The 12862-nt window shown below is 40.2% G+C and overlaps 1 protein-coding gene across 2 annotated transcripts in view; it reads right to left on the bottom strand.

Annotated features, from left to right (window-relative positions):
* Positions 1-7212: 7212 nt before the first annotated feature.
* cblb (Cbl proto-oncogene B, E3 ubiquitin protein ligase) overlaps positions 7213-12862 on the bottom strand; it is a 184406-nt gene continuing 178756 nt past the window's right edge. Inside the window, exons 16-17 of one of the 2 annotated variants that reach the window (XM_086006910.1) lie at positions 12225-12347; positions 7213-11242 (exon numbers count right to left, since the gene is read on the bottom strand). In XM_086006910.1, the coding sequence (XP_085863036.1) occupies positions 10962-11242; positions 12225-12347 (404 nt within the window). In that variant the 3' untranslated portion in view covers positions 7213-10961. The remainder of the gene's footprint in view (positions 11243-12224; positions 12348-12862) is intronic. The other variant, XM_086006911.1, reaches the window with a different exon arrangement.

Below are 12862 nucleotides of genomic sequence, written 5' to 3'. Positions count from 1 at the left end.
AAAATACCAGAAAACAATTAGCAATGCATCAACTCAAGCTCTCTTAGACACCTTTCTGGATAACATATACACTCACAATAAGGAAGGCGTAAACCGGGCAGTTATTAACCTAAACAATATTTTTGATAATTTGGCAACAAGTGCAAACTTGAAAGCTCGCAAGAACAAACCCAAAACAAAAAACTATGAAAAATGGTTTGACCCAGATTGCCATAACATGAAGAAAAAACTTAGAAAAATATCAAACCAAAAACACAGACATCCAGAAAACGAGGAATTATGCCTTACTTATTGTCAGACACTAACACAATACAGAAACACACTCAGAACCAAAAAAGAGCAATATATTAAGAATACACTCAGCTCCATGGAGGAATCCATTGATTCCAATTGTTTCTGGGACAACTTGAATACACTACACAAAAAACAACACGACGATTTGGCCATTCAAAATGGGGACACATGGGTAAACCACTTTGAAAAATTATACCAGAGCAACACCAAATATGCAAAAAACTGGAAAAGCTAGAAATGGCCATAAAAGATAACCAAAACCCGCTAGACGCCATAATAACAGAAAAAGAACTTCTTGAAAAACTCAAGGACCTGCGACCAGGAAAAGCTTGCGGGACAGACGGCATACTAAATGAGATGATTAAACACACAGACGACAAAATGAAACTGGCTATCCTAAAACTCTTCAACTTGGTTCTGAGTGTCGGTTATTTCCCTGATATCTGGAACAAAGGACTCATAACGCCCATATACAAAAGTGGGGACAAAATCGACCCAAACAACTATCGAGGCATCTGTGTAAACAGTAACCTGGGGAAGGTATTCTGTAGCATAATAAACAAAAGACTTATAAACTTCCTTGAGGAGCACAATGTCTTGAGTAAAAGCCAAATTGGATTCCTGCCAAACTATAGAACATCCGATCATATCTTCACCCTACAGACCCTAATTGACAAACACGTTCACCATAACAAAAGCAAAATCTACGCATGCTTTGTAGATTTCCAGAAGGCTTTCGACTCCATCTGGCATGACGGTTTATTCCTGAAACTTATCAAAAGCGGGGTAGGAGGGAAAACATATGATGTAATTAAATCAATGTATACAAACAACAAATGTGCAGTTAAAATTGGAGACAAACAAACAAAATACTTCCCACAGGGGCGGGGGGTGACGCAGGGCTCGCCAATCTCACCAACACTCTTTAATATTTACATAAATGGATTGGCAAAACTACTTGAACAATCTACAGCACCCGGCCTCACCCTATATGAATCCAAGGTTAAATTCCTCCTCTATGCAGACGACCTGGTTCTGCTGTCACCAACTAAGGAGGGTCTACAGCAGAACCTGGACCTGCTGGAGTCGTACTGCCAGACTTGGGCCCTGACAATAAATCCCCAAAAAACCAAAGTCCTTGTGTTCCAGCAAAGATCCAAACATCAGGGACCCAAAATAAATTTCACAGTAGGAACAACCAAAATTGAACAAACCACTAACTACACATACTTGGGCTTAAAAATCAGTTCTACGGGAAACTTCAAACTGGCTGTGAATGAACTGAAAGAGAAAGCAAGAAGGGCTTTCTATGCCATCAAAAAATCAATCCAAATAGAAATCCCAATTAGCATTTGGCTCAAAATTTTCAAATCAGTAATTGAACCGATTGCGCTCTATGGCAGTGAGGTATGGGGACTGCTAACACAACAAGAATTTGCAAAATGGGACAAACACCCAATTGAGATCCTACATGCAGAATTCTGTAAAAGTATCCTCCGGACTCAAAGGAAAACAGTAAACAATGCATGCAGGGCGGAACTAGGCCAATATCCATTAATAATCACTATCCAAAAAAGAGCCACCAAATTTTGGAATCACCTACAAATGAGCAACCCCCAATGCTATCACTACGACGCCCTGAAATGCCAAGAGCTGACCATAAAGAAGAATACCCTCAGTCAACTAGTCCTGGGACTCAGTGAAGTAACTACTAACAATACTAACAATAACCAGCCCCAGGACAGTGACAGGGTAACACAAAGAATTCGACCTAACACAATCGTCGCTAAGCAAAAGGAAAAATATCTGACATATTGGGCAGAAACAACAAAAACCCAATGCAAACTCAATTGCTACTTGGCCCTAAACAGACAATACAACACAGCTGATTACCTGACCATGGTAAAGGATAACAAACTGAGAAGAACCTTGACAAGGTACAGACTTAGCGAACATAGCCTAGCGATCGAAAAAGGCAGACACAGGCAGACCAGGCTGCCAAGAGAAGACAGGATATGCTCTCACTGCAGTCAGGGAGTAGTGGAGACAGAGATGCACTTCCTCACAGCCTGTGGAAAATATCAGGGCATCAGGGAGAATTTCTACCAAAAATTCTCACAAATATGCCCTGAATTCAGAAATCTGAATGACAACCAAAAACTCCCATTCCTACTGGGGGAGGAGAGAAGCGGTGTAACACTGGCGGCACACTATGTTACAGCTTGCCATGAACAGAGGGACAACCAGTAAACTAAGAAAAGAGTATATATAAACAATGCAAATGTATATTTATACACTCAGGGATATACCTGTTTATACACTGTATGAATAGAACTGCGTTTATGTGTTCAACCATAAATGTATTTTGATGCTTTGGCAACATAAGATGTACCTTATCATGCCAATAAAGTGATTTGAATTTGAATTTGAATTTGACTAGTATGGTACCACAGGGATCGGTGCTAAGACCGCAGCTATTCACAATATATATTAATGACCTAGACGAGGGATCTAGATGTAATATCTCCAAGTTTGCAGACGACACAAAGCTGGGTGGCTTGTGTGCTGTGAGGAGGATGCTGTATGATTTGGACATGTTGGGTGATTGGGCAGATGCATGGCAGATGCAGTATAATGTAGATAAATGCAAGGTTATCTACTTTGGTGGCAAAAACAGGAAGGCAGATTATTATCTGAACAGCAATAGATTGGGAGAAGGGGAAGTGCAACGAGACCTGGGTGTCCTTGTGCACCAGTTGCTGAAGGTAAGTATGCAGGTGCAGCAGGCGGTTAAGAAGGCAAATGGTATGTTTGTCTTCATAGCGAGAGGATTTGAGTACAGGAGCAAGGATGTCTTGCTGCAGTAGTACAGGGCCTTGGTGAGACCACACATTGAGTATTGTGTGCAGTTTTGGTCGCCTTATCCGAGGAAGGATGTTCTTGCCATGGAGGGAGTGCAGCGAAGATTCACCAGACTGATACCTGGGATGGCAGGAATGACGTATGAGGAGAGATTGGCTCGATTGGGCTTATATTCGCTGGAGTTTAGAAGAATGAGAGGGGATCTCATTGAAACTTATAAAATTCTAACAGGACTAGACAGACTAGATGCAGGAAGGATATTCCTGATGGCAAGGGAGTCCAGAACCAGGGGTTACAGGCTAAGGATAAGAGGTAAGCCATTTAGGACTGAGATGAGGAGGAATTTCTTCACCCAGAGAGTGGTGAACCTGTGAAATTCTCTACCACAGAAGGCAGTTGAGGCCAATTCATTAAATATATTCAAGGAGTTAGATATATTTCTTAAGGCTAAAGGGATCAAGGGATATGGGAAGAAAGCAGGGACAGGGTACTGAATTTGGATGATCAGCCATGATCTCATTAAATGGCAGAGCAGACTTAAGGGGCCATATGGCATACTCTTGCTCCTATCTTCTATGTTTCTATGTTTTACCTCTTCTGTCCAATTAATATCTGGGTAGTTGAAATCCCCCATGATTATTATTCTATGTTTTTTACTCATTTCCCTAATTTGTTTGTATATTTCTTCCTTCACTTCCCTTCCGCTATTAGGTGGTCTGTAGACTACCCCTATTAATGTGATTGATCCTTTATTATCTTTTACCTTGATCCACATGGATTCTATTTCCGTTTTGCTGATAGCTGCGTCACTTTTTCTACTGCCATTATGTTATTCCTAATAAGTACAGCTACTCCACCTCCCCTTTTTCCTTCCCTATCTTTTCTAAATATGTTATACCCTGCAATGTTTAATTCCCAGTCCTGATTTTTCTATAGCTATGTCTCAGTAATTCCGATGATGTCTGGTTCCTTGCAACGCATGATTGTCTCCAGCACCACTGAATCTAGAGAACTTTGGAAGATTATAGTTAGGGCCTCTACAATGTGCTCACCCAATTCCTTTAAACCCTGGGATGGAAACCATCTGGCCCTGGGGATCTGTCACTCTTTAGTGGCATTATTTTCTTCATTACTGTTAATTTACTTACATTAATTTTATTGAGTCCCTGTGCCCGATTCAATATTAGTTTCTTTGGGATTTCCGGCAGTTTCTCCTCTTCTACTATAAATCTGGATGCAAAGTAATTATTCAACATGTCCGCCATTTCACCATCGTCATCGACAATATCACCACTTTCAGTTTTTAAGGGGCCAACATTGCTCTTGACCACCCTCTTTTTCCTAATGTAACTGTAAATATTCTTCATATTGATTTTAATATCCCTTGCAAGTTTCTTTTCATACTCCCTTTTTGTAGCTCTATGTGTTTTGTGACCCTTTGCTGTTCTTTGTATCTTTCCCATTTGGCAGGATCTGTGCTATTTTTTGCATTTTTGTATGCCCTTTCCTTTAGTTTTATGCTGTCCCTTACCGCTTTAGTTGTCCATGACTTTTTTTTGGCAAGTAGAACTCTTGCCTCTCAGGGGTATAAACTGGTTCTGCATCACATTAAATTCTTTTTTAAGCACCCCCCACTGATCTGTTGTTTTATCCATTAACAGATTTGCTCAGTTTATTGTGGACAGTCTCTGCCTCATCCCGTTGAAGTCAGCCTTACCCAAATCTAAAATCTTAGTAGCTGTTTTGCATTTCTCCCTTTCAAACACTATGTTGAACTCGATCATGTTATGATCGCTATTAGATAAATGTTCACACACAGTTAATCTCTGATTCATTACTAAATCGAATATGGCTTTCCCCCTTGTTGCCTCTAGGACATATTGTTGTAGAAAACTATCCCAGACACACTCAAGAAATTCACTACCTTTCTGACATGTGCTAGTTTGCTTTTCCCAATCTATATGAAAGTTAAAAAGCATTTAATTATGCCTACTCATCAGCGTTCTTCTGTAGGCCATCCCATCGAAGTCTTCATGAATCCTTTGCAGCAGAACTCGTTTGCCACGTTATCCTCCGGGAGCTGGCACCTGCACTACCTTTCCCCCCCGCCACCCCAACCCCCAACCCTGGCTGCAGGCCACTTGTGCCCAGTATCTCACCACCTGCAGATCCCACCTCTACCCTATCCTTTAAACTACGTGGAGTATCAGTATCTGAACTGCTGGTTGTGAGTGTGAAATCAAGTGACAATGCTGTGTCTTCATCATCAGTGCCTTGTTGCTCTTCTATTTCATGCTCCTCCACCAGTGCCTGGCCAGGTGTCAATTCTTGGCTATTTGAAAGGAGAAAGGCACAAGGGTAAGGTTGTGGTGATGGTAGGGCGGGGGTGGCGGCAGGAAGGAAGAGGGTAAATCAGAACAGGCTATTGTGGGATGAGGGGGAAGTGGGATGTGAGAAGGATGATTACAGATGAGGATAATGGCATCTTGTGGCGATATGTCAGTCATGGTTAAATAGCTGACAGTGTGTGCAAGCTGTGAGATATGAAGGTGAGGTGCAGCTATGAATGTGAGGTATGAGTCGTGTTTGGTAGAGATTATTGGTAGGTGAGTGGAGGTGTGGTGCATTCAGCGGTGTGTGAGGCTAGTGGGGCAAATGGTGGGATATGGCATTTGAAGATGATTTCACTGACCTTGACCACTCCGGTGAGGTCATTAAACTTCTTGCTGCACTGGGTCCAGGTCCTCAGGGCTACAGTGCTGGCATTCACCACAGCAGCTATCTGCTCTCATTGGATTTTATGCATTTGCCTGGAGGGCCTCCTGGTCCCCTGTGGAAACAGGACCTCTCTCCTCGTGTTGTCCTCCTGCACCAAGGCTCCAATGCTGCGTTAAAGAACCTTGGCACATGGCCCCACCCCTGTTGTGACATCATTGGTGCTTTTTCCTCCTCTCACTCTTCACCAGCCAGTTGAATTGAGCTGCTGCAAGCAGAATGCACCACCCCTTTAAGAGGTGCAGACTCCTTTTAAGAAGTGCAGCCTAGCTTTAATTATTGCTTGCCTCACACGAACGTGGGCCCTCAGCTGTGCGTTCGGCCACTCAGCAGCACGGTCAATGCTGGGCACAATCATGCTAATCAGCAGGCAGCACGCAGTTAGTGTGCTGTCGGCATTCTTTTGAAAGGGCGCAGGGTGATCACGCATCGAGATCCTTGCGCCCGTTTTCGGGGGCAAACATATCTTTAGCCCATTCAGTGGAGTTTGAAATATTGGATGTTCAAGGTGCAATGAGTAATTAGATATTCCGTGAACAAGTGCTCACTGGAGCAAAAAAACATGTCCTGTTGCCATTTCTCCAAGTTAATTAGCACAGTATTCCTTTAAGTAATGGATAACTAGCTAACAATTTAGTGTATCCATCATAGAGAAGTGGGCATTACTTCATAACTGCATAAAAATGTCAGTGTTATTTTGAACTTTGACTGTAGCAAGTGCCAAATAAAACACTATTAATGTAAGTTAACAGTCACAATAAATTTCTCAAGTATTCCCGAGCTCGGTACTTTCTCTAGAACTTAATGTAGATTCACTTGCAAATTAGAGTGGAAAATTACTCCTGTATTATTTTACAATATTAAGTATCTCAGATCTTAAGCTGTTCAGCGATGGGACAAATACACAAGCTGAACTACATATTGAAATGATATAAAAGTCACTGGAAATTACAGTTTACTGCACTTTCATTAGAAAAGCTGATCATTCGAAGTTTTCATGGAAGAATAGTGAATCGTGGATTGCAAGCGCCAGAAAGATGATAAAAATCCTACGTAATAAAAATGGAATTTCAGTTAGTCAGTCATTGTAAACCAGTAGCCCTGCTTATGGGTGTTGAGAGGATTTTCTTACAGGCTCTGCAGTTTAGAATGACAAATCCAATCCTCTTGCAAGCTATGAAAAAAGGATCTAGATACCAGCATTTACAACAAGCGGGAAAGAAAATAAGAATCCTTCACTGCAGTAGACATAACAAAAATGTTAAAAATAAGAAATGGACACAATTTATTTGTTAATACTGATTTTATAAAATATTTTACAAGAACAGAAAATATTTAAGGTTACTGAATACTCAGAATTGAAAAAAAATCAAATGTTGAATAAAATATAAATTAATTGCACACGTTACTATTTTGCCATGTGTTAAGACAAATAAAAAGGCATTCTTCTCAACAGAACATTGAGTTAATATGAAAATAAACCTAATTAAGAAACTACTGCAGTCCTTTTTTTTTTAAAGAGAGTCCTCAGGTTCAGAGCACAGGCAGTACCTGAACTCTACCAACAGAATGAAGAGGCTTCCACCTGGAGGCAGTCCTTAGTAGTGCACTGCATTATTTCAGGGAGGTGAAGAGTTACTATTCAGCTCAGAAGCACAGAGTAATATTAACATAACCACACCAGAATACAACTTCTACAAAACAGACTTTGCTCACCATTTAAAAAACATTTAAACTTCTAACCACATGTTCGACATAAGTGAACCTACTATAAATGGTTACATACAAAGGGGTGAGGTGTGATTGTCAGCAGAAAAATATGATTGTTAATTTTCTCTAGGCTCATGATGTAGGCAGCAGCTCAATTTTCCCTGCAGGATAGCGAGTGCCTACAAGTTTTTATAATTAACTGTACATTTTTCACAGGTTGCATCTGTCTTATGAGATCCCATGATGTCAAAGACCCTCTGAAATTTATCAATGTCTTCTAAATACTCAAAAAAATCACCGATAAACTTCAAGAAGCGTTCCAAAGCTCTCAGACTCTGTGCAACAAATGTAGCCTATGAATAAGGTACAGCTCTAGTTATGGGTGCCTCGAGAGAGAGAGAGAGAGAGAGAGAGAGAGAGAGAGAGAGAGAGAGAGAGAGAGAGAGAGAGAGAAAGCCTCTCTATTTTGCCATTAAAGCACATTGTAGCTATTTAGCTTCAAACATTTATGCTCAAAGACATAAGGAAACTAAATAAGAGAAGCTGACCAGTGCAAAGGGAAAAAGCCTTCAAGTTGAGAATGAACAAAAACCTGAATATCAGATGGATGTGCCTGGCCAAAGGATGTCATTCACATTTATTTAAGGTAAATCATTTGGCAAGACAAGTGCCACTCCTGAACTTGATTTCAAAATCCATGTTCTATTAACTGCTGATGGCTTTCCTGTAGATCTAGAATCGTGAGGTGCAAGTAACCCTGTGAAGTCAATCCTCAACTAAATGGATGTTCATTGTGCAGGATTTTAATACTGTGCACAGCCAATGATAAATGGTTTGTCTCAGTCTCTGAAAAATGATATTTTTGTATACACCTTAATATCGCACAGATAATGACTAACAGAATTAACATTGTGAATTGACTGTCAAAGTGAAAACATTAAAAAAAATATTTAAATTAATTAACATTTTCAGTAACTTTTAATGGAAAGCAGCAATACATTGACAGGGGTATTACTTTGATGTGGGTAGGGAGAGCGAGCTGTGGATCAACATTCCATCCCCCATCTGCAACTGGACCCCATTTCATAGGCAGCACATAGATAGGCTATAGCATTGGTCACGGGGGGTCATTTTGACTTTAGGTGATAGTGTAAAACAGCAATATCGAATGAAAATCGAGAGAGATGTATAATGGGCGACTGAATCATTTACATGACCACCCAAAGTCAAAATTACCCCCACTGTATCTAACCCAGAAGAAATTATGGCGAGCTGGATTGAGTGCATTAACGCATTTATAAATACATTTAAAATAAAAATTACATGAATATTCTTTGAATTATCCCCTCATCCTTTGTAAGTTCATTCTTTTAAGATCCACAAGTTGTCTGTAACTTTATCATCAATGCTATTGTGTGGACAGACCAGTAGGGGGCATGAGACACATATTTTGAGTGTTCCACAGCTGAATGCACCACACTAATGGAGAAGCGGAGACCAAGGAACTGCCATAATAGTCTTGTTACTGCAATTTATGCAAGATATAATCATTTAATAATCACAATATTATGCATCATATAGTCAGTGATTCATCTTGGCAGCTAGTTTTAATATTTTCTGTTCGCCTCTGTATGAGTTTTGTGATCAAGACACCTTAAAACTGGAACAGCTCCTAGTAAGGAGCAGTTGAGGTCAGATTTCAATTACCATCAAGGCCGGAATTACTAATCCTCAAAGCTATGAGGCAAGCCAGTTACCTGCAACGCTATTAACTGAACTTAGGTCACAAAAGATAGTCATCATTTACATAACGACGTTGGATATTTGCCCTGAGTTTTGATCCACCAGAAATTATGGCGACACAAGGCAAAGCAAATCTAGCATTCCCTTCACCACTGTAACCTAGAGAACAGGCAGCAACATAACCAAGTTCATTTATTCTCGATTATTGGAAAAAAATGATTCCTGACCAATGTGAGGAAAGGAGTAGACACCTCTTGAATTGACAAGGAAACTGTTCACCATTTCACAGCCACTATAATATCCGACACAATGTTAACAGTGCAAGGTCTATTCCTTTCTTTGAGCTGAATAGTTGGCCAATACCAGTTCTAACTTAGTGATACCAGACTTGAAAATTGACTACACGCAACTTTTCCAAACAAAAGGGTGCTGATGCTGATAACATATTGTCAGAAAATAATGGTATTGCTCCCTCCCCTCACACACACAAATAGCAAAACTGATACTCTCACTCTGCTACACAGTTCTATTAATATATTGGCACATAATTGAATGCAGGCAGAGTTTTACATTCAGTTGGCCATACTCAGTGTGTATAGATGCTGTGTGTTGTCTCTGCTGCTTTTGCTTCTCTATATCCAGCATTATAAACCATTTTAAAAACTAAAAAAATAATTTGGCAAATTTTTACTTTGAAATTGATCCAGTTAGCGATGTCACAATTCACAAAAGTAGCATTTTTTTGTTGCATTAACCAGAAACTTCAAAACCAGTTTTGTTCTGTCAGAATACAACACAGATGAACTGGCTGGGTCGTTAGACAAGAAGGGAAATAGAAATAATAAAAAAAATACATTAAAGGCTGTGCACAATGGAAAGCTGCCAAGGTTACAGTCAAAAAATTACCGTGAAAGGCAATACATAGACAAATATAAGTACTCTACATTCAGAAATTAGTTTTTTAATAAAGAAATTTCACTTTATCTCAGAAAAGACTCAGTAGTGAAGGCCACATGCTTTTTGCACCTGTTGGATAGACTGAAATGCAGCAAATTAAAGCATCTTCAGAAAAAACTCATTTAGTCTGTGTCTTAGATTGAATGATGGGGGAGGAGGGAGGAGTGGTCAAAACCAGCAGTGTGTCCCCATCAGTGCAGATGACATGAAAGGAATGCTGCAGCAGGACTGACCGGTTCCCAGAGTCCAGACGTAAAAAATACTGAGACCGATAAGACTGTATATCCCACTTAAACAAGAAAGTTCAGATGACTTTCAAAAATCTTTCGACAGCGGTAAGCAGCGGAGATCTCAAGCAATTCACAGGAGTGAAATTCAAGAACAGTAAACTTTCTTCTTCTCAGTTGAACCCTGATTCTTAACATTATGGCTAACAAAAATACATAAGCATCATTCTCTATCTTCTACCAGAAACGTTCTCAAGAAACCCGCAGAAGCAGACTGCACACAGTCTGCACACAATTGTTCTGCCTGTTGAATGCTACTTTAAAACTCAATGCTCTTCAGAAATTCAGAAGCCTATTCTCTGGGTTTTCCACTCTCATGTGACCAGCTCCTTGCTACGGATTGAGGCGTGGTGAAATAGGGGGAAAGCAGGCAAATTCTCGCAAAATACTTCTGGCCATCTCTACATTATTGTTAGCTATCACAAGGGCTCGTTTTACATCTTCAAAGGAGTAGCCTTCGCCCATCAGTTTTGCAATTTTAGCATCCACATTTTCTCCTGCTTGGCTGCTGTGCAAAGAGGTTGGCTCTTGAACATGATTTTTCTTGTGGTAACCATCTGGTGCAGTCCTGCGAGGGAGTGGTTTAGGAGGTCTGGCTGGAGCTTGTGAAGTATCTGAAATAGAAAACAGAACAATGAAATACTAATGTCCAATTACATAATGACAAGAGAAAAACGTCAAGCGACCCCACCCCACGCCATTACTTCGGTTCATTATTAGTGAAATTTTAATGAATTGCGGAAGCAATTGAGCACTGTCAAAAACAACCAGAACCCAACTTACATGATTTTATTTATGTCGCTGTGATGTACTGACAGCCTATAGTATCCACATCCATTCTTAGATAAAATTTTGGTACACCATCAAGCAATTATAATGCAGAGAGGAATGGGAGAACTCTTAAGTTACTTCCTCCGTAAACCAAATTTTGTTGTTCACAAAGTAATTCAGCCTGGTTTTAATGTCAGAGGTTCCTTTGTCCTGCAGGCATTGTACCTCTCCTGATACGTAAAGAGAAACTACGTAGTCCCATCTTTTTGAACTGATAACTTATACGCAAGTGTTTCAAGTACGCAAGTGTTTCAAGAAATCAAACAAGTATTGGAAAGAGATTGAAACTGAGCACCATAACTGGATTTTGTGTGGACTCCAGATAATGGTCAAAATACTGCAATCCTCACATATCTGAATAGTGCTTCTCATATGGTGACCATGAAACTATCGGATTGTCGTAAAAACCCATCTGGTTCACTGATGTCCTTTGGGGAAGGAAACCTGCCGTCCTTACCCGGTCTGGCCTATATGTGACTCCAGACCCCAGACCCACAGCAATGTGGTTGACTCTAACTGCCCCTCTGAAATGCTCCTAGGAAGTTATTCAGTTGTCAAGGTGGCGGCTCACCACCACCTTCTCAAGGACAATTAGGGATGGGCAATAAATGCTGTCCTTGCCAGCAATGCCCACATCCTATGAATGAATGAATAATAATTTTTTAAAAATTCAAGATTTTCTTTCATTAACCAGTATCTGAGGCCAAGAGACTATTTGGCTCCAGTTATCCGTGGTTCTTTCAGTTCAAGTTTTCCCCTTCATACCTGCCAATGATGGGAGTTGGTCATACTCTTGTGATATCCTGTTAGATTTCTGATTATCTTCAACTGTTCTCCTTGCTGGGGGTACAGGTATGGGAACACTTGGCGGGTCAAAGGTCGTATCTACTTAAAAACAAAAAGTTTCAAGTAATTCTTACTAATTTTTTTTTAAAACTTGCATTTATTTAGCACCTTATCACATACCTCAGAAATGTCTCACGGTGCTTTACGTAAAATGTATTACTCAAATAGTGAGTTGCTATGTGGGCAAGCAAAGCAACCATTTTACACAGAGAAATGAATGACCAGTTGTCTGTTTTCAGTGTGATGATTGAATGTGCCGACAAGAACACAAGGAAAACGCCTGCTCTTTTTTTTTTTTTTTTAAATAGTACTATGGGACCTTTAACATACAGACAGGGACCTGGTTTAAGTTCTCCACTGAAGAACAGCACCTCAAATAATGCAGCATTCCCTCAGTCCTGCACTGGGGAGTCAGTCCAATTTAAGTGCTCAAGTCCTGAAGTGGGGCTTGAAGCCACAATATTTTGACGCCGAGACAAGAACTGATAACTTGTATGCAAGTCTTTGAAGAAGTCAAACAGAAATGCTTCACCTTTTATTACTGGATGATAAATTAA

The sequence above is a fragment of the Somniosus microcephalus genome, chromosome 14 (assembly GCF_052327205.1).
Source record: "Somniosus microcephalus isolate GS21.2 chromosome 14, FLI_Smic_1.0, whole genome shotgun sequence".
Taxonomy (NCBI): domain Eukaryota; kingdom Metazoa; phylum Chordata; class Chondrichthyes; order Squaliformes; family Somniosidae; genus Somniosus; species Somniosus microcephalus.
The sequence above is the reverse complement of the archived record's forward strand: the minus strand, read 5'-3'. Positions and strand labels throughout refer to the sequence as shown.